Raw genomic sequence first — 21,688 nt, forward strand, 5'->3', positions numbered from 1 at the left:
ATATTTTTTTTTCCTGAACTGTGTTTTAATTACCAATATTGATTTCTGCGGTTGGTGTCATTGTGAGTTCCTTTGTTGATGCGTTTTGCATACCAGATTTATTTTTATTCAGTTCATATTCTCGTGTTGAGTGTTGCCACATTAGATGGCTTTTAGTCAGTATGTTTGTTTGAATTTAGAAGCAGCCTGGTGGTCTTTCAGGGAATTGTCCTTGCACCCGCTTGCTTTGTAGCTGTGTTTTTTTGTGTTTTTCGGAACCTGCGAGTGCACGTGAGAGAGCCATGAAGCCCGCCGCGACAGGAAAAGCCAGGAGTGTTCCCGCAAGTGTCTGTGCCGTGATTCTGACCGTTTCGTCGTGTTAAAACAATGGGTTACCCTCTGGGAGGACTGATTGAGGTGTTTGTGTGCCGTCCCGAAGTCTCTACCTGGGACAAGACTCCCTCCTACACGGGCTGGAAACCAATGTCGTCGGGAGCTTCCCGCCGGCCGGAGATGCTGTTACGATCGGCGTATTGACATTACGACGCTCGTCTGCAATGCTACCGGGTTCAGTCACCCAACGCTTCCATCGGCCAATTATCGCAAGTTTTCCTCTCCCCTACCCTCATCGATGGGGAGCGACCCGGCTTTGTATGCGATGACGCGGCGGAGAGGGACGCTTCTGCTGAAAAAGGCGCTTTCCGCAGCTTCCCCCCCCCCCCCCCCCGGCGAGGCAGGGAGGGATTTACAAAGACGTGCAGCATTGCTTTTCCAGCGGCAATCGTCAGCGGGGGACTGCTTTGTTGTGGTCCGAGACGCTGCTATTCAACGAGTACTCCACGCCGGATTATCGACGGGGTCAGGGCGTCTTCCCGGAGCTTCAACCATTGCATCATCAGGAGTCAACTGAACATTAACCTGTGCAAAGTGCCATCTCTTTGTGAGTGTGTGGACGTCAGCCGGGGCGCCCCTGATTGGACCATACTGACGTCAGTTGAGGAAAGGGGGAAACGGGGTGGACCCAACCTGGTTATTTAAGCTCCTGCGCGCAGGAGCGAAAAAGCCTGTTCACTAAGTCAAACGCCATGTAGATATCTGTACATAAAGTTTCTTTCGTCGCCCTACAAGCCCCAATGTTTGCCCCGACTCCGGATCAACGTACGCCACCACCGGTCACGCTACCAGATCCGCAACACCACCCACCCTCTCGAGCGTCGCCCGTCGTTCTTTAGCCGCGGTAGCATTTGCACTCGCAGCGCCTGCGTCACATCCACGGTCGCTTTTTAATTAAGCGCCTCACGAGATCAGTACGTGGGGGCATTCGCAGAAGCTGCCGTCGATGCGGATTCGACAGTGCTGCGGCGGCTCTGCTCTGTGATATCCCTCCGACGGTCAGGTGGTCAGCTTTGTTCACTCAAAATCTACAAAATCCATCTTTTCGCGGCACTCGCTGAAACCAAAACTGCGACTGGCCGCATTGAAAGTGCCCCTAATTAAACAACCGTCGCACGCTGAAGCAAATGAGGTTTCTACAGGTTTTAAGTAGGTCACTAGCTACTTATTGCAACAAAAAAAAACAAGATGCAAAAATTTTGTGTCAGTGCCCCTTTAAGTCCAAATTAAATGTGTCATTTTGGCCATGTCGAGAGTGCTGTCCGGCGGTATTACAAGCATTCCACTATATCGACGTCCACCGGCGTTTTATTACAAAATTACCGCGTCTGGCACTACATCGCTCTAGATAACGTAGAGTTAGACAACCTAACCTAAGCATAACATGACCTAACCCGCACAAAGAAATCATTTAAAACACCAAAACTAACCTAAGCCATAAAAAGTATAGTTCAATTAAAAAGATGAAAAAACAACCCACAGAATAGCCGGTAGCGAACCTCCGTCTCTTGGATTAAGCTAAGACAGATTCTCTACACTGCAACGACAGACGCTTTGGCCGGAGTTTGCCTAGCCTTATATATCACTAATGTCGACGAACAGCACTCTAGCCATGCCTGCAGCGATCAGCTAGAGTGCCGGCCTAATGGCTGCTGGCCAATCACGCTATTGGCGGTGAGCGCGAACACAGGCGGCGCTGCGAAGCGCGCCTCCGTGACGTCAGCTTAGGGATTCTCGCATTTGTCGTCTGCTTCACTCAGGATCGCTCTCCCTGCTGTTTCTTTGCGCTCGCTCAACGTCTGATGCTTGTCCGCACCAGAATTCGCGTGTGGGTAACTTTTTATCATAATAATAGGCTTAAAATTGCATACTTTAGCTCATGGTGTCAATTAAAATATAGCTTTGGATACCGCTACGGGAGAAACATTGCCGGCGCCACCCCATTCCTTGCGAAGCCGGCCCTGTGCGGAGCGCGAAGAGTCGGAGCTAGGCGTCAGCTTCTCATGTAAGCATTCGAACAAAAGGAACACTCAGCTGCTAATAACCGACAACAGCGAAAATGGAAGACCAAAACAAATTCTAGGCCTTCAGGGCTGTCGGCTTTGGAAGAAGGCATCACGATTCCCGGTAATCTTATGTAAGGTAAAACAGTTTTTGCAACCTTGCTGAACGCTCGAACGCGTTTTGTCACATCGCTTTACGTTTTCAGGGCATGAAAGTTTGTCGACATGCACTATAGACTGCAAAAACTGTAGGTTGAGTTCCAAATAACCCAGTGTGTATATACGCGCGTGCTGATTCTATACCAGGCATCTAACCAGTATGGAGGTTTATTGAGCAAAACGAGTCACGTCTTCGTTAAATTTATGGTAACACATATATGTTTGTTAAGACCTGAAGGGATATTTTGGAACATTTTGCACAGCCATATCTTCCCGATATTCGGATATGCGTTATAGGAAAGCTGCACTCAAGAGGAGGAGGAGGAATTAGGGGAGGAGGGGAAAACTGTTTAACAATTAAATCGATCTGGTTAGTGGGCCGGGTCCTCAGTCCAGGACAAGAGAGTAAAAGTAATTTTCTTCAAATCATAGAACTCCATCCCGAGTAGAATAGAATTTGTTCTTCGCGCCTGGAAGGGTTGAAAAGCAATAAATACGTACTTGTAATTCTTCTTCGGTTTCGAGTCTTGTAATATATGCAGGTATACTATTTATTACGTTAGTTAGCGAGCCTTCAACACCGTGCCTTCAAAATGCCTTCATGCCGTTCAACATCATGCCTTCAACACCGTAATCATGTCATCATTGTTCGAGTTTAGAGTCAGTTCGTTATGATAACGATATAATTACGGTAGAAATTCGGAGCACAAAAGCCGCCTTCGAGTACTGTGGACCACGTTGTTTAGGGCGCGATCGCGGTGGCGTAGCACAAACCTTCTCATCGTATTTGCATGTGAATAAACAAAGCACGCTGCGGATATGCACCTTCTTGCACGCAGCCGTAATGAAAGCCAATTTGTGAAGAAGGGAATGTATGCCATACAAAATGAAGGAAATATCCACACGACCTTTGTGAGGCTCCCAAACATCCCGAAACCTCCTAATAAGAAGTATGTGATGGCGCAGAAAAATTAATGCGTTGGGCAGAAAAAAAAGCAAGAAACATTAATCCGATACAAGACAGCAACAAAAGAAACAGAAGAAAGCCGCTTTATTTCCTGCTTTGCGATGAGCGTGTAGAGGCCGCTGCTTGGTACGTAGTATTAGACTGTTGAGTCTTCATAGGAGCATTTTAAAAATACTGCAGGGAAGCCTACGCATTTTGAATATTTATCGAGAAGCTCTGATCGCTGATCCTCGCGAATAAGCAAAAAAGGACGAGTTACACACGATCTTCTGACCGATACTCTGAAGAAAGTTGTTCTCTATCTCTTCGTGTGTTGCAAACTTGTGGGGGATACAGCTTCAAATTATTCAGATGCGTCAGAAGCGGGCGATTTCTAGCCCAGGCACTGTTGGCCCTCACAAGCGGAGTGTAGCAGACGACAGCGGCGCGAATCCCTAAGCCGACGTCAGAGCCAGGGGGCGCCACTCAAAGATCTCCCCGCCAATATTGCCATGTGCTATGCCGTGAGATACGCGTTATTTACGTTTTTTTACGAACGCGTGACCTTGTCTGGTTTTAAGTGCGAATGCACTTTATGAGCGACCCCAAACCATCCACCGCCGCCGGCGGCGGCGGCGGCGGCGTCCGCAGTGCTCCTCTATATTAAAAAAAGAAACAGCATCCGGCGCCAGGTTTCGATCCGAGGACTTTGCGGCCGCAGCGCGACGCTCTACCGATCAAGCCACGGACGCGACGGTGATACCAGTGTTAGTGACGCGCCTTATATCTTTAACGCATTCAAACTACGTCGTCAGCGGCGTGCGTTGGCGACTCAGCGGCGTTATAGCGGCTTGATAACTGCGTGGTGTACACGTGATACTACAAACCCGATGGAAGAGATGGAAGAGAAGGCGGTGAGGCGGTGGGCTGCGGGGGCCGAGCGCAAGCGCCGCAAGCGGGCCGACAACCGTGCATTCGCACTTTCACATTCTCCCCCTCGGGGAAATGCGGGGGAATTTTTTATTCCTCCCTTCGAAAGGAACGCACACTTCCTCTTTCTGCAGCAGGCACGACCTGCTCTGTGGCTATAGTAACCTGCCCATCGTAACCGCCGCCTACATGAGCCAGCGCGGCAAGAAATAGCTAAAATCGCGCCGGCAGGTGGCAGGGGAATACAATCCAAGGTAAATATAAATGGTAGCGAAGCTTCGGGCGAAAAGCGGTTCAGAACCTATTGCCAGCGACATCAGCATGGGGGCTTACGGGAGTGGCGATTGAAGCGCGACTAGGTGAGGAGGGAACAAACACTAGTAACAAAAAGCCAAGTTTTGTTCAACAATAAAACAACATTTATATTTTACGAACAATATTTATTTCTGAATCACATTTATTTAGGCACAGTGTGTAAATAATTTATGAAAATGCTTTTCATTCTCAAAAACCTTTTTTGTAGCGCCCTCTGAAGAATGGCACGTGTCATTTCTCTGTGATGCAGTCCTTGTAGTGTTCGGAAAGGCGCTCCTAAAGATCGTCTGCTAGGAAACGCCCCTCGCGTGTTTTGGCGGTGCGGATTTGCATTCGTTTTCCCTTGTTAATTTGATGTGCACTTAGTTTTTGCTGTGCGTGGAGTTGCGAGGTGCGTTGTATCGTCGGTTAACACGTTTAGTACCGTGCCCGGCGTGCACGTCGAACTACGGGACGATGCTGCCAACGGTTGGAGCGGAGCGCTTTCCTCGGTACCTACGGAAACGATGTGCGGTACTAGGTTGCAACAGCAACTCCCGTACGCCTGGCGTTTTACTGCACCATTTTCATCTAAATTCCACAGGTAACGCGAAACTATAGTACTGTTAATACGTTCACGGGGGTTGTGTGAAGGGACGTGGTGGTACTTCGAAAAAAAATGGGTCTAAAGCTTTGTTATGTCACAGTTATCTCTTGATTTCACCTCAGGCTGGCTCGGAGCAAGTGGTGTCAATTACTCTAGGACTTCTCAGCGTATTACCACTCGAATTTAAACGAGTCGCTTTAATTGTCTATCTCAGTGTCTTCTCTATTGCATTACAACGCTTGTAGTGCTCGTTGCTTCCCGCACTTGTATACGCAAACATTAATTCTATCGCAGTACTGTGTTGTACTGCTCCGTGCTGCGCTGTTTCGAGATCTTTCCTGCTATGTGCTTTTACATACCGCGGTCGCTTTAGTTTGCATTCATCCATTTTTCCTCTTTTTACTTATCTGTTGCGACACTTGCCTAATAATGCAACCAGGAAATTGCAGGCGTGAATGCTGAGTGAACTTCTGTAGAAACCCATGTCTACTTGATAAGACGCCGGGACAGCTGCGGTGTGCTCGCTGCACTTTCGTGAATCGGCATTACGGCGGCCCGGTTTTCTGCGTCAAGATGCAGTGCCTAGTTCTTTTCTCTTGTTTTGAAGTAGTTCTGCTGTTGACGCTTTCATTGCTCATAATGCTATGTGTTACGGGTAAAGTCAATTTTTCGGCGCGTAAGGAAAACCAAAATGCATGTAGTGCCCACGAACATTTTGTACTTATTGTGTACGTGCTGATATTGTGCAGTGTGGCAAATTTGTTTTATGTTTATCCTTGAATAAAGTTCAAATGACTTGATTATAGCATTACTGTGCGTTATGTCTTCTCTTAGAACAGAAGTACACAAACTGAGCAAGCATTATATAACCTTGATCTATACTTAAAGGGACACTGAAGTGAATTTGTCAAGCTCCCGTTTTTGCTTGCACTGTGTAGACTGGCTCAAATTAACACACTATTCATCGTTTATCCGGTTGACAAATCGGTAATTATTTTACAAAGCGCGAAAGAAGAAAAACTACCATGCGCGGTTTGCGGCGGCCGCAACAACTAAAGGCTGTGACGTCAGGAGGGGGGGGGGCGCCGTGATTGGACGATGCCCAAGGTTAGCAATCAAACAAGTATCGGTTTTGGTTTCGGTTCTGTAAAGCAACATGCTTGACATCCGATGGCGTTGTTGGATGGCCATTCTCGATATCTCAGTAATCGCCGTACCGCGCTCTGCCATGTTGTCGGCTGTCAAATGACTAAGATAAACCTCCCAGGGCGGCTTAGAATCGTAGAAATCACTAGACGAGGCCTACGCGGTGGATGAACGCCCTCCGCGTCACCGCAGACTCTCAAATGCCATGCGCTTTTCCCGCATATTCGGAGCTTGCCTCACTCATGTCTGTTCGTAAAAAGCTAGTTCGCACCAGGCCAAGGGTGTGCTGATTGAGGCCTGGGCCCACTGCCCGCAAGCAGTCGGTGCTTGTGGCAACAGCATGCCAACGAGAACTCGCTAGCGCGTCATTGCCAGTATGCGCGCGTTCTGCGATCTCGCTCGTGGAGCAGTGAACGTTACGGCCCAAAAAGGGTGAACTCAGTCCAGAAAACATCGGCCGCATACGAAAAAATCAACTTAAAAAAAAATGTACTCTCGGGATTCGAACGTGCGACTTTCAAAACATTAATCCCAGCGCCTCAAACCACTTGGCCACGAGCTTTTTTTTTTTCTTTATTGCCTGCTTGGCGACAACACACAACGCACTGCACAGTACACAAATTAGTAGCTCCAGCCACCAGTCGGCTGATGGGGGTGGTTTAAAACATCTTAAACTGCGCTAGAACATCCAGAATGGGTAACCACTCAGGTTTTTCCGGCATGACTCTAAAAACTTCTCTTATATAAACAACGCTTTCAATGAAGTACTCCCGCACCGTGCGAGCATCCTCTTCAGCATTTTGAACTGCCACTCGAGTTTTCCACATACAATGCATACTAAGTGCCATGAACATATCATATGGCACGCCTCCATCATTGTTTACGGGCAAAAAGCGAATGCCATAAGGCGTTAATGGTAAGTCTTTTTTCAAGGTTCGTTGGAGGATGTCCCAGTGGAACACCGCGTCCCAACAGTCCAGAAAGATGTGCTCAATTGTTTCCAGCTTTTGGCATAATCGACAGTTAAGTGTCCATGGGTGCACATATAGTCCTTTTTCCTGCAGCCAGGGTTTTACCGGTAGCGTGCCGCTATGAAGTTTGAAGAAAAAAGATTTAAAGGATGAACGTACTGGCATTCGTTTCACTCTTTTTAGAACATCTTTTCCTGAACCTACTGCATACAACTGACGATAAACCGGTACAGGTAGACACACATCAATCATATCTTTGTATAAACTCTTCCGTGGTACACTACTCAAATACTCCGGGGAAAACCTAACCCTCAAAATCTTAAAAGCATCCACGACTTCGCGCAAGAACCCACGCACACGTACACATCGGATTTCAGAAGTTGAAACTACATAGTCTGGAATAGCATCACGTAGTCGGACTTGCACCACAGTACGTAGAAAGCAATCTCTCTGCTCTCTCAGAAACATAAACCGGGAAACTATTTGACGGATAAAAAAATGTGCCAGTCCCAATCCACCACTTTTAACCGAGCGAAACAAATTAGTTCGACTCATGCGCTCCCAACTTGAGCCCCACAAAAACACCGCGAACACTCTGTGCAGCTTTTGTATGTTCCTTCTTGACATACAAATCACCTGAAGGACGTACCATACCTTGGCAACGGCGAGCGCCGACGTAGATGCGCGAGTGGTGTGCGCCAGTGCGCCAGCGTCGGTCATGCTTGTGTCTTCGAGACTCCTGGCCCGTAATGCAGTAGTTTATTTCTGCGCTGCTTTTGAGTCCACGCCCGTACTCGTGGTGCTGTCTGTAGTGTATGTGGGGGCAGGACTACGTAAGGATTTTGGCGAGGGCGGAACATGTGCCATAAATTGGTATGGCCGGGGCACATGACAGCTTCTATAACATTTAGACAGTGCACTTGGCCGACTATACCGGTTCGCTACTCTCCCTGGCACGTATGAAAGCACCATCCTGTCCACATGCTCGTTAACGTGAATGGCAGCGAATCTCCTTTCAGCACTTAAGGTGGCAACAATTAACGTCAGGGGCCTGTCGTCAAAAAGGAGACGGTACCAGCTTAACCGCCTTTTTCTGGAGGATGATATCGATATAATCGCCGTTCAAGAGAGGAAAACTGAAAGTCAGGAGCAAACGGACCGGATGGTGCAAACTTTCGGAGCACGATATAACGTTTGCGTGTCTCACTCGGTCGGCGCGTCGGCTGGGTGTGCGCTTTTTCTGCGCAATTCCGTGGGAATTGTTGAAGAAAGTGTCGGTGTTTGCGAACGCGGTCGCTTTATAGTATGCGATTTTTTGTACTCGGAAATGGCATGGAGAGTGATTTGTGTGTATGCGCCAAATAAGGAAGTGGATCGGCGCCCTTTTTTTGAAAGTTTGAAACTGTATTTAAACCACTAGGCCACGAGCCGGCACTGACCGGGCGGGATATATAAGGTCTATAATGTATAATCAGTTCACACTTTTATTTATTTTAAGCATTTCAAGTACTTTATGTAACTATTTGTTGTATAGCGCTCGTGCAGTAAGCGTCCCCCAAACTTCCACAATATCTCACGTCTAGCAATTGCATTTCTTTGACGGAAAAGCGTTCGCAGATGTGCGGTCGTGCTGCTGACCGCTGTGCTTGTTTACCCAGCGCAAAAAATGCTTCCTGCTCCCTAGTTTTGCGCTGTGCGGTAAACGTTTCGGTTGATTTTATTTTCATAGTACCTATATTGACTTCGCTGACGACTCTTCTCCCGCCTTCAATTGGCCTTAGATTTTCCTACTAGCGTAAAGTCAGCGAAGCGTCGCATGTGCACTTGTGCAGCGCTTGTGTGGAGCGACCCGGACTCTGAGTTTGACACAGTGTGCAAACTAGAGAGAGAGAGAGAAAGCTCTTTATTAGAGGAAATCAGAGAGGTCTGCCGGCATGTTAACGCCGACATGCTACTCTGCGGGGTACGGGAGGAGGGAAAAAGTTGCAATAGGAAGAAATGTGGAAGGGAGAGAAGAAAGAAGAAAAAAAAAAGAAAAAAAAAGAGGAAGCGTGTGCGTTGGGGACCGTCAGTGCGACACGTGAAAATTCTATGGACGGTTGTAAAGTGCAAGGATGGTCTGGTCCTATATCAGCTCAGCGACGCCGATGTCATTGATGTATTCAAATAATGCGGTTAGCACTTTACGCTGAGAGGAGGGAGATGGCCATGGTCCCAGGAGTGCTTTTAAAGTGAAGGAGCTGTGGTTGAGGCACTCGATCTTCTGTGCGAGATTGTTTCTTGCTTGATAGTATGTAGGGCACTCCAGTAAAATATGCTCGACGGTTTCTGGTGAACCGCAGTTGTCACAATAGGGGTTCGAGGTTAGGCCAAGGCGATATCGGTAGGTATGTGTTAGCGCCACGTTGAGACGTAAGCGATGGAGCAAAGTCTCTAGCCGGCGTGGTAGTCGCTCCGGTAACCTCAGTGCCAAAGTTGGGTCGACATGATGGAGGAATGGGTGCTGGTTTTCCGGGAGAGACCAGAAGGTGCTTCTTTCCCTGAAAACAAGCTCCTTTGCTAGCCTAGAGGCATCGTGCTTCGTGAAGAAAATGTTCCTCACGTTCCGCAGTTGCAATCCTCTCTTGGCAGCCTCATCTGCTTTTTCATTGCCTATGATGCCGCAGTGGGCAGGGATCCACTGCAGTATCACGCGGTGTCCGGCGACACAAACTTGATGATTTAAGTAAGAGACATCGCGGGATATATGTTCGTGAATGCTGAAGCAGCTTGCACGTCGAAGAGTTTGCAGTGCCGCCTTCGAATCCGTAAAGATTACCCATTGTGCTGGCTTCTGGCGGAGAATGTAGCGAAGTGCTTGTTTGATGGCATGAAGCTCAGCAGATGTAGATGACGTTGGGCGCTCAAGACGGTATGAGAGTGCTTGGCCGGTGGATGAAATGAAGAGCCCAGAAGAACTGCAGTCAGGCGTAGATGATCCATCAGTAAAAATGTGGGTCATACGAGAGTATTGGTCACTTATATGGGCAAGTGTTAATCGAAGGAGGCATATCTGAGGCATAACTTTATTTGATGTGAGTCCAGGTATGTTTAATTTTATGTATAGGGGTGATAGAGTCCAAGGCGGGAAACCAGATGGCATGAGTTGTCGTCGTTGGGTAGGTACGGAGATGTTTATAGAATTTAGAGTTTCTGCGAAGCTCGAAAATTTGTTGCATCGTACAATACCTGCCAAGAACTTGGATTTTGCGTGCAGCGTATGCCTCAAGTATATTCGAAATGTTTCCTGCATTCTAATAATATCTAAAGGCAAGCAACCAGCCTCTGCGACAGTGCCAACACACGATGAGCCCTTAGGAAGGCCGAGGCAGGTACGCAGGCAGTTATTTCTAGCCGCATTGAGTTGCTTTTTGCATGTGGGCGACAGCCGTTGCAGAACAGGCAGACTGTAGCGCAGCAAGCCGTCCACATACCCTTACAAAAATGATTGTTGAGTTTCATAAGAAATTTTGTTGAATTCACTCAACAAACATTGTTGAGTATCCAAAGAATTTCTGTTGAGATTGTGTTGAGGATTTGTTGAGTTTTTCAGGAAAAGTGGCCACCGTGGTTTCATTGATTTTCCGTTGAATTTCTTACGTCGAATTCCCATTGAGTTTCTGTTGCCTTTCCGTTGAGTCTCCACTGAATTTCGTATTGATATTTTGTCGAGGTTTTTACGAGTGCCCAATGTGTTTCTGTTGATATTTTGTTGAGATTTTTACGAGTGCCGCATGCGTTTCTGTTGATATTTTGTTGAGATTTTTACGAGTGCCCCATGCGTTTCTGTTGATATGTTGTTGAGTTTTACACGAGTGCTCAATGTGTTTCTGCTGCGATTTCTTTCAAAGGTTTTTGCGATCATTGTAGGTTGAACAAGAATCTACATTTTATCGCACCACCAATACACGAGTTTATGGTGTGGCAGTAGTGCATGTCATGTGACTAAAAATTGTGCCTCATGCAGACATGCAAAAAGAAAAACAAGGTGTTCAGCGTGCACTTTTTACTTTATTTCTCGATTCAAAAGCGATGATAGGTTATTTTTTATGTAACCGGCGCTCACACCTGGAAACTTCTGGCCCGTGTAGCCTGCAAGAGATAGAATGAATTTATGATTTACTATAAAAAATGAAAACGTGTTCAGCAAGTTCTCAGAATTAGTAATAAAAGTGTGCAAAAATAGACACTTTCCCAAAAAGCATAAAAGGGATGCACTGATCTCACTGTGCACATGAAGAAAAACGGGTGATTAGCTACAAGTTGACAAAGATGACAGCTTTGTTCTTGGCACTCTAATTGCAAATCATGTGCACTCACCGAACACAGCCTTCATCCGCACCTGGTCCAACCCTGGCTTTGTAGGAGCGTCGCCCTGGGCTTTGCCTTTCCCTCCAAAGAGAGTTTTCCTCTTGAGCTCCTCCGGAGTGAAGACATGGCGCAAAAGAGCCCTGGCAAATTTGCCAGGGCCACTCGCACACGCATGCACCAGCTGATCCAGGTACCCCTTCTCAATTAGCACACCGCCCCCAATGTCAACCTGCGAGCAGAAAATAAAACCGAAACAGTTGAACCAACATGAACTCCAGGATCGAGACAATGAAGAGTTTGAGTACCCATGAACAATTTCTCAGAATATTACGGTAATTCATTTACAGATTTTGGCATTGATCCACTAAAAATTCTTTTCGAATAGATTTAATTTAAATGTATATTTTTAGTTTTTATGGGTGAACATGCATACCTCAACATGCTTTCGGCTTGTTTAAACAAGCGTTTCAAGAATTCATTAAAGTGTTTGCCAAGTGCCCACTGCAGTACACCGTGGGTGTATTGCTTTGTGGTAGAAAGGCCAAAAAAAAAACCATTTGGGTGCTGTTAGGTCAATCTGGATGAAAGGTTATGTGGCTAAAATAGTCAGATGGCTGTAATGCACACAAAGTAGGCAGTACGATGCCTTGCCCTGACTCATGCAACTATCCATAAAAAACTGACCTTTTTTAGCACCCGATTCAGCAAAATAAAATGAGCAGACTGTTATTGATTTTTTAAATTATTTAAATTGAAAAGAGTGAACCCTAGTTACAACTAGGCCAATTTGCTCCTTCATTTTTTCATTGGCTAGCAGTGCACGAGGGTCATACGCGAAATGTGGTTTGCGGCGTGGTGCTAGCAGGAACTTTTTGTGTGGCTGGTGTTCTTTCTGCAGGATTGTGGGTTTGCGAATGCCTTGTCGTAAGGAGTACCCAGCATTGTTTTTGGTTCGAAATTCCGCACTGCGCTGTTCACGCCTCCTACAACCACAGACACGAAGCAGGCTGCACGATGAATGCTAGCACAGCGAGCTAGCACAGCATGACAATTGGACAGGTGCGGACAGCGGCTCAGATAAGGTAATTTTGCACTGTCTGTGTCATCTCCGCGCGCTGATTGCCTTATTTTTTTTTTCATTGCTTCAAATGACTGTGGCTCGAATAAGGAAAATTTATGCACTTAAAGCTGCAACGATATTTCATGTGGTGGTGGCGTGTGATAAGAGGCACTGTTTTTACTGTGCCCCCCCAGGCATGCTGCGCACTTCTTGAGGAGTACGAGAGTTTGAGAGGTGCTCTAGTGACAGTGTTCTGGTATGTTGAGCGCATGACCATCCTCCGCCTGAGCTTCCAATGCTGAGCGATTATGCACAGGATCTGGGTGGAAACGACTGCGAGGTAAGAGTGCAATAAAATTACATACAGTGGCGGTGACAGAGATTCCACCTGGGGGACAAAGATTTTCAAGTGTTTTCTTTTCAATGTAGATGAAGCATAAATTATAATTGATTGATTCTCGGGTTTAATGCACCAACGCTACACAGACTGTGAGGTGAGCCATAGTAGAGGGCTCCGTATTAATTTTGACAACCTGCGCATCTTTACATGCGCCGAAATCTCGACCACATGGGCATATTTTGCAGCAGACATGATAGACAAGAATTTCCATCCTGCACTGGGCGCCACCAATTCTTTCGGACTGCGGGGCGAGCAGACGACGCTGAGTCCCACGCTGTTGCTCCGTGCCATGCGTGAATATCAGACGCCCCGAACGGCATCGAAAATCGGTGTCATTTATTTGGCATTTCAGCAGCAACAAGTTTAGCAGTGCCTAAGGAGAACGTTTAATTCTTCCAAGAGCTGTCCCGTTCGCCCATCAATTCTGTTCCTAACCCGCTAAGGTGGCGGGCCAGTCCACACCACTTTGTCCTGACAGGCATTGCCTGTGAGGCCACGTTTCGTCCTGCCAGCAGGACGCCTGACCTTTTTATCCTCAATTGATGTTTATTTTCGGAATTCTGGGAAAATTGCCATCATTGCCTTTTACTTGGCGATGTTCAGAAGCTACTTGTCCGGGCAGGCGTGATTACGTCGTTACTGGCTGCACCAACAATCAGCGTAAGCGCAAAGTGCTCATGCAAGAACCGTGCGAAGTGCACCATGACAAAACAAGTGTCTGCATGTGCGGAGTCTATTTGCTGCACAAATTTCCTGCGTCGCTTGAGTGTCACCGTAAATGGGTCGTCGCGCTAAATCGCAGACTTAGAGCCTGGCAAATTTGCCAGAATGAGCCCGGTGGTACGCTGCTTTTGGAAGCGCTGTTTAATCACCCTCATGCTCAATCCTTATCGCACGTTTCTGTTCTTTGGAGGTATGTTTGGTCCGTTTCATCGACGGGAAGCCATTGAAAATCAATCAGACACTTATGCTGCAGCTTGGGTACGCGAAAAATTCTCAAGTAACCCTTGTGAAAACCGTGCTGATATTCGAATGTGATATTATAAATAATTAGCAACTTGAGAGTGGATGAAATGTTCCCTGACCTAGCGTATGGTGCTTGTTAGGAAAATTTAATGGTGAAGTACCGTCCCTGATTTAAAGACTGGTGCTACCTCGGCTATCCTCCAATCACTGAGAATAGTGCCTGTCATGAGAGACTGCGAAAAAAGTGCCGACAAAATCTACAGACTGCGGTATGTACTTTTCGGTATAGTGTGATTAATAACAGTATGATCTGAAGTAGATAATATTGTAAGCTTACTTAAAATGGAAAGTAGCTCCACACCAGTTTGTATTGCAAATTCAAAACCATATCGAAAATCCTAAATGTTTGCTTGGCTTGATTACATACGGATACTTGCTTCAAAGTCAGTTCAATTTCTATTCTTGCACTTTAGCCATTGGCCCCAGATTCGCTTCAATATCCCTGCTAAGCAATGACACCCTCAAAATGCACAACACTGCTTCATGAAACTGTTTCAAATAACCAGGGGCTAGAGCACTGCTAACAGGTATACATTATGACAGGTTCCAACATGAAATAACTAACCTGAAAGTACATAATCAGTGGGTGCACTGATGTGGCAGCGGTGCCTGGACCGATGCGTTGAGCAAATGCGCTGGCTTCTGAACGGGTGGTCCAAGCGGCCAGATGATGGATGAAGGATTGACTATTCCTGGCGGCAAAGCGTACCCAGCACCAAGGAAAGGCCAGGCAGTACTTGGGTACAGCAGGTGCAGTGTCAGTTGGCCACGGAGGGCCCTGGCAAAGCCTTTGAAACTGGACTGAAAGCCAGCCAGCCAACCCGGACAGCCAGCAGCAGCACCTGAAAGTGCATAATCTGTGAGTGTGGTGGCACTTGATGAAATACAAGAAAAGCACACACAAACCACGAATGCTTACATTAAGCAGATTATTAATCGTTAATGAGTAACCTCCAAGGCCCTAATAAGAACATTCCCGCAACACCCAAACTGAAATTTAGGTCACAGTAATGTATTTATTAGGCACGCAGGTTCTGTGAGTGGGGTATGCCTGATATATGCAAAGCTCTCTGCTATGCTAATTTGCATGGAACGCTTGCTAGCAGCCCATATGCATCCCTAGATTTCAATCGGAACTGGTGTGTACTAGTTGAGGCTCCTCCATTTCAATGCCTAGCTTGCCTTTGCAAGTTCGATTCTCCAATATAAATAGAGTTGAGTGGGCAGGCGCCCCTGCGAGACCACGCGCGCGCATTTCACCTTCAATTTCCACGTATGTGAATGTGAGCTTCACGAGTACGGCACGCATACCACGACGCATATCGCGGCCCGAAGACCACGAGACGGGTCGCGACGGCGGCAGCCGGTCTCGCGAGCGTAATAGCTGCGAAGCGCACTGCACGGAATTAACAGTCGCCGCAAAGGCACTGTTTGAGAGACACATAACAAACAAACGCCCCGGTGTTTAAGAGCCTTGCGTGATGTCAAATAATTAGCTGCCGCGTTCTACAGCGCGAGCATCGCAACAAAGGTCTAGCTTCTGCGTAAATTGATGCTGACGGCTGCGGAAACGGTAGACTGGTAAATCCAAGGCGCCAAACAAGTATGCTATATCGCATAGGCTCTGAGAGCAAATGAGATGGGGGTCTACCGAATAACTGACCCATAAGCACCAGAACTCGTTCCGAACAAGAACAGAAAAACAAAAAAATGCGTACTCACCCCAGCAGAAACGACGTTTCCCGCCTAAAATCCTTCACGCTCGTCTTCCCCTTCAAGGACACCGACACTTTGTTCGGACGCAATGTCATCCACCTTTCACGCGCGATGATCGTTGAGGCCTATAAATCATCACCCTATAAAGCTTTTATAACTATGATTTAAGCTTGAAATAGATAAAACTGAACAAATCGCCCCAGCTACCACTCCGCACAAAACCAACTCCATAAACAAACACACAAAAAGGGAGTGATAGTTGCCAGACTGCAATAGCAGCATTTCTGTGTTTGACGAAAATTGTGTTATTGGTAATTAACTTCCTGCTTTTAAAGTATTAAAAGTGTTTATAACTTGAATTTGAGGTTTTTAAACGCAAAAGCGAATAAAAGTAAACTAACTGACATATATACCTAAATTGTAAAGAAGGTTTTAAAGTTAGTTTTGGTTTTGTTTTCACGGCGGGTTTCTCTACAGAGGAGGTGCGAGAAAACGAACTACTTTGGGTTTAGGAAGAGGGTGGCAAACGTCGGTGTGATTGAAAGCAAACAGGCGCTTACTATGGTTTTAAAAAAGAAGAGGTAATAAAACCTTCATCAGGAAAAAAAAAAAAAAAAAACGTCCGACGAGGATTCGAACCACGGACCCTCAAAACAGTAATTGAAGACGTAACCACTAAGCCATACAGGCGGGACTTCAGCCGAAGTCTAAAATGATTGTATAACTACGTAAGCCGGCAATGAAAATTGTCGTTTGTGTCTAGTCAATGCTGCATTATTGGAATTCTGGCAGTTCTAACGCTTGTTTCTCACGCACCGATCTTGCAGACGAGGTCACATTGTTAGTACTCCGAGCGATTGAGCCGGAGCTCCCTTATTTGACTCAAGCAAAGCTATCGCAGGTCACCCGCGATCTTTTCTTCGCAAGCCACGGTAGCCACGAAGGAAATGGCATGCGCCGTTGGAATTGTGGCGTTGGTAACGCTTGTTTGTCACGCACCGATCTTGCAGACAAGCAACATCGCGCTAAAACTACAAGCGATGTCACTCCTGGCATGTCAGGCGCATACAGCAGCGAAAACCTCTGAGTTTGTAACAAGTTGGGGATAATGCAAGGCAATATTAAAGAGACCGAAGCATGTGGTGGCGGCGACGTAATAAGTGCAGCAAACAGGTACTGTGGGCGGCAGCGACGAGCGAAAAAGATGTAACATGGGCCGCCCCCGCCGGCCTGCGCAGAAATGGAAACACGCAATCGAAAAAAACTGTCCGGCCGATTCAGTTTGTTGTTGACGAAGAGCAACCGAGGCTTCAGCAACAAACGATTGTGCTTGCCGTGGTATGAGTCAAAGCATATCTTGACATCGTTGTCGTTATGCTATCGTCCGTCTAGAAGGGAAAAATCAGAACGCAAACGTTTTCGTCTAGCGTCTATACCAGATATAGACGCTGCTGTTTAATGATATCTGGAGACAAATTTTTAGCTGGTGGTGAAGCAGCGGATATTTTGTAGTATGGACAAGTGAATTTTATGGGTTAACTGAATGGCTGAAATTGAAATATGCACTCTAGAAACATTGATAAAACAACAGTATAAACAAGAATTTGAATTTTGTTCGATCACACTGAAAGTGCAAGTTATCAGAGTTTGTACTGTACTTTACCTTGTGCTGTATCTTGTACTTTGCATGCTTCCAATGCTGACAAGGCAGAACATATATTGTCTGCGAGATGTTACACAAAGCATCAGACATGACGCGCTGATTTGTGCGATATGTGACATGTTGTAAGAATACCTTGAAGACATGTTGCAGAACGTCTAGGACTCATCGTTGAAATCTTTATATCATAACATGTTGTTGATCTTCGACATGTTGTTTGACTCTTTACGATATCAGACCTTTATAATCTTGCATGCAGTATATCGACATCTAGTAGAAGTCCTTATCATTAAAGACATGTCGTTATACTTATTCGACAAGTCGTTGAAATCTTTGCGATATTGGACCTTCATGATGTTGAGGACAACGAAATGTCGTTGAATTCATAAGGTGTCGACAACATGCCGTAAAAGTTATGTGATTTTCGTTGAAATCTTTGTGATATTGAAGACATTTCGAAATCGTTATGATATCATGCATGTCGTATGGATATGTTGCCATATTTTCAGCTGGGAATTATACGTACCGGTACAAGAAAGCGCTGAGAGTTGCATTGTGAAAGCTGGCTACCTGTACAAAATGCAACTTCCTTGAAAAATGCAACTTATTTAATACACTCACACTGCACAAAAATATGCTAAGATGCTGCCTAATTAGGCTCATACATCCAGGACAGTGGGTATTAAAGTTTTAGTGCACGTGGCTGTCCATGTCGAAGAAGCATGCAGATAGTATTTGGCATCAGTTGCTGATGACTTGCCCACAAATAATAACCATGAGTCACTGAAAATACAACAAAAAGTCAACAAGAACTCCACAATAGAAAAATCATTGTGCGGACCACAATGAAAATTCCGTTGTGTTCTCAATGTGTAAACTCAATGAACATTGAGTTTCACAAATAATCACCATGAGTCACTGAAAATACAACAAAAAGTCAACAAGAACTCCACAATAGAAAAATCATTGTGCGGACCACAACGAAAATTCCGTTGTGTTCTCAATGTGTAAACTCAATGAACATTGAGTTTCACAAATAATCACCATGAGTCACTGAAAATACAACAAAAAGTCAACAAGAACTCCGTAATAGAAAAATCATTGTGCGGACCACAACGAAAATTCCGTTGTGTTCTCAATGTGTAAACTCAATGAACATTGAGTTTCTGTTGATTTTCCGTTGAATCAATGAGAACTCAATGAAACGTCAACAGAAATTCAGAACCCATTTTTGTAAGGGTATGCTTTGCAGAGAAGCACCAAGGATCTGCAGTCGCTTCCCCATCGACATCCAGCAAGGTACCCAATAACTTGTGTCACCGCAGAGAGACGAGTACGTTATCGCTTTACTTCCGGCGCCCATGATAGATTTTTATCTATGATGATCCCAAGGTATTTTTGGGTTCGTGCGTATTGTAGACAACGACCGCCAAGGATTAGAGGGTATTGTCTCATCCGCTTGCGGGTGAACGCCATGGCAACGCTTTTCTCGGAAGAAAGGCGGAGACCCTTGGACGCAAGGTACGAAGACACATTGCTCAAAGCTTTCTGCAGCCGCTGTTGCGTTGTACGACGTGACTTTGCCGCACACCAAATGCAGATGTCATCCGCATAAAGTGTGACCTTGACGCCGGGAGGGAGCGCACGTTTTAGGTGGATAAGCGTAAGGTTGAATAATAAAGGACTTAAAACGGCTCCATGAGGCACTCCTTTCTGTATACTGTGATGGGAAGTAGGGCCTTCTGGCGTGCACATGAAAATTTCACGTCCTTTGAGGTAGCTCGCAATCCAGGCGTACAGTCTTCCACCAAGACCAAGGACAGCTAGGGACTCTAGAATTGCAGTGTGCAAAACTGAATCAAACGCTGATTTTATGTCAAGAAATACTACTGTCGGTATGTGTCCGCTTTGTAGTTCTTCTTCCAGTGGAGCGACGAGAGCGATTATGTTGTCAATAGCGGATCTGTTTTCTCGGAAGCCATTCATTTCAGGTGGGTAAAGGTTTTTGCTTTCCAAGTACCACGTAATTCTCTTAAATATCATTTTTTCCATGATTTTGCCAATGCAGCTTAGTAAGGCGATAGGCCGGAATGAGTCGAATCTTGTCGGTTGCTTCCCAGGTTTTAGGATTGCAGTAATTTTAGCGATTTTCCATTCTGTAGGAACACTGCCACAGAGCCAGGTTGAGTTGTAGTATTCCAGAAGGCGTAGACGGGAATGGTGAGACAGATGGGAAATCGCTTCGTAAGGTATGTCATCATGACCTGGAGAAGAACGTTTCTTGACATTCGAGATGGCCGTGTCGAGCTCTCGAATAGAAAACGGAAGATCCATTGCGGCTACAGCGTTTGGTGGCGTTACGTCGGGGACACGCTGAAGGAATAGCGGAGGCATGGATACTGTAGATATGATCCGACAATACTCCTCAGCGGCTTCTTTTTGTGATATGCCTTCGTGTAACGACAGCGCTTTGAAAGGATACAGTTGCTGGTTATCTGTGCGCATACCTTTTATAATGCGCCATATCCTCGATAATGGTTTGTGGACATCTAAGTTTGCGCAAAAATCACGCCACCGTTGCCGGTTTAGCTTTTCTAAATAACGCCTTACGTGTCTTTGCGCTTTGCGAGCCTGCCTCAAGTCCTCTAAGTTTTTGGTGCGTCGCGCCTTACGCTCAGCGCGTCTGCGGATGGCACGCAGCCTTTCATATTCTGGATCGGTCTTAATATCTAGGCGCTTCCTCACTACGATCGATGACTCTGTCAGACAATTAACCATAGTTCGTATTATGTCATTGTCGTTAGTGGCTGCGGTTATTCCCACGTCAGTGCGGTTTTTGAAGGCTTCCCAATCTGTGCGCTTGACGTAGCTTTGACGTCGACCCACAGCTGCATCTTGATAAGATATTAAAATCGGAAAGTGATCACTGCCTCTCGTTTCCAAATCTGTACGCCAAGTAAATTTTTGGATAAAGCTGTTTGACACGAAGGAAAGGTCAATACAGCTGCTGATAGTTGTATTTTTTATGTAAGTGATGCTGCCGTCATTGAGAGGTTCGATACCGTGATTGATTAGTAGATCAGCAAGCCTTGCTCCACGAGAATTGGTATGCGCACTTCCCCATATTTCATTGTGGGCGTTGAAATCACCGCATATGATGTGAGGTGGGCTTGTACCTGCAATTATATTTTCAAGCCTGCGGGCATCAAATGCAGCTCCTGGTTCCAAGTAGGAAGCAATAAATGTAAATCGCTGAGATCCGATCATAGTGGTGGCACACACATATTCCTCAGTGTCGTGAGGTTGGACCGGTACGCCTGCTGCTTGTACATCTTTCCGAAAACCAATAAACAGCCGACTTACTCCCGTCAGGCGGTGCGAGTGAAGGAAATAATAATTTCTTAGCCGAAAGTGATCTTCAAAGCGGGATTCCGAGATTACGAGGAATGGGAACTGGTAAGTCTGTACAAGTTGACGGAAATCTGCAAGTTTTGAGCGCAGGCCGCGGGCATTCCATTGGAAGATTGTGCAGTCCTTGAGGTTAGTGTTTAAAGACACCTTTGGAGACGTGATTTGAAATTTGGTCGTCATTGCTGAACTCCGAAACCCCGCTGCAGCACCTTGAAGGATGACGTCACAAGGGGCTCCAAGGCCAAGATAGCCTCGACTTCAGGGAGAGATTGAGCGGACGGGTTAGCGTGCAGCAAAGCCTTGAGAGCCGTAAAAAGCATGGGAATGAGAAGACTCACAACATCTGGCTGTGTGGATTGATGTGCCGTCTCGTCGAGGTTCTTCCGATGACGTCGCTGTGAAGACGAGGCCGTGTCCTTAGTAGCACCTGACAGTTGAGCAGATTTGGGCGGTGTCCGTTCTTGGAGTGCTCCCGAATATGACTTGTTCTGTGGTGGGCTTTGAAGCGGTGCGTCTTTCGATGAGGAAGTCACCGTTGTAAAAACGACCTGTGGGTTCGGGGGAGGTTCACGTCGATTGGTAGTTTTGCCCTGGATTTGCTCGACACTGCGAGCGAGAGTAGCAGCCTTTTTCTTCG

General features: G+C 46.3%; 1 protein-coding gene across 1 annotated transcript; it reads right to left on the reverse strand.

The window, feature by feature from the left end:
- Positions 1–11,400: 11,400 nt before the first annotated feature.
- LOC144168878 (uncharacterized) lies at positions 11,401–16,473 on the reverse strand. The gene is made up of 4 exons (XM_077697870.1): positions 15,987–16,473; positions 14,830–15,106; positions 11,810–12,007; positions 11,401–11,559 (listed from the first exon to the last, which is right to left on the reverse strand). Exons 1-4 carry the CDS (start codon positions 16,073–16,075, stop codon positions 11,530–11,532), a joined length of 594 nt encoding a protein of 197 aa, XP_077553996.1. The 5' UTR covers positions 16,076–16,473; the 3' UTR covers positions 11,401–11,529.
- Positions 16,474–21,688: the final 5,215 nt, after the last annotated feature.

Source organism: Haemaphysalis longicornis, unplaced genomic scaffold (genome assembly GCF_048455015.1).
Source record: "Haemaphysalis longicornis isolate Haplotype H1 unplaced genomic scaffold, Haemaphysalis longicornis Haplotype H1 scaffold_2, whole genome shotgun sequence".
Lineage (NCBI taxonomy): Eukaryota > Metazoa > Arthropoda > Arachnida > Ixodida > Ixodidae > Haemaphysalis > Haemaphysalis longicornis.

What these genes read in the sequence shown, in the direction of transcription:
- LOC144168878 (XM_077697870.1), bottom strand. Translation starts at nt 16,075, where the DNA reads ATGACATTGCGTCCGAACAAAGTGTCGGTGTCCTTGAAGGGGAAGACG. An exon ending in GAAACGTCGTTTCTGCTGGG is followed by an intron (nt 15,107 to 15,986) that starts GTGAGTACGCAT and finishes ATGCACTTTCAG; the next exon opens with GTGCTGCTGCTGGCTGTCCG. An exon ending in CAAAGCCAGGGTTGGACCAG is followed by an intron (nt 11,560 to 11,809) that starts GTGCGGATGAAG and finishes TATCTCTTGCAG; the next exon opens with GCTACACGGGCCAGAAGTTT.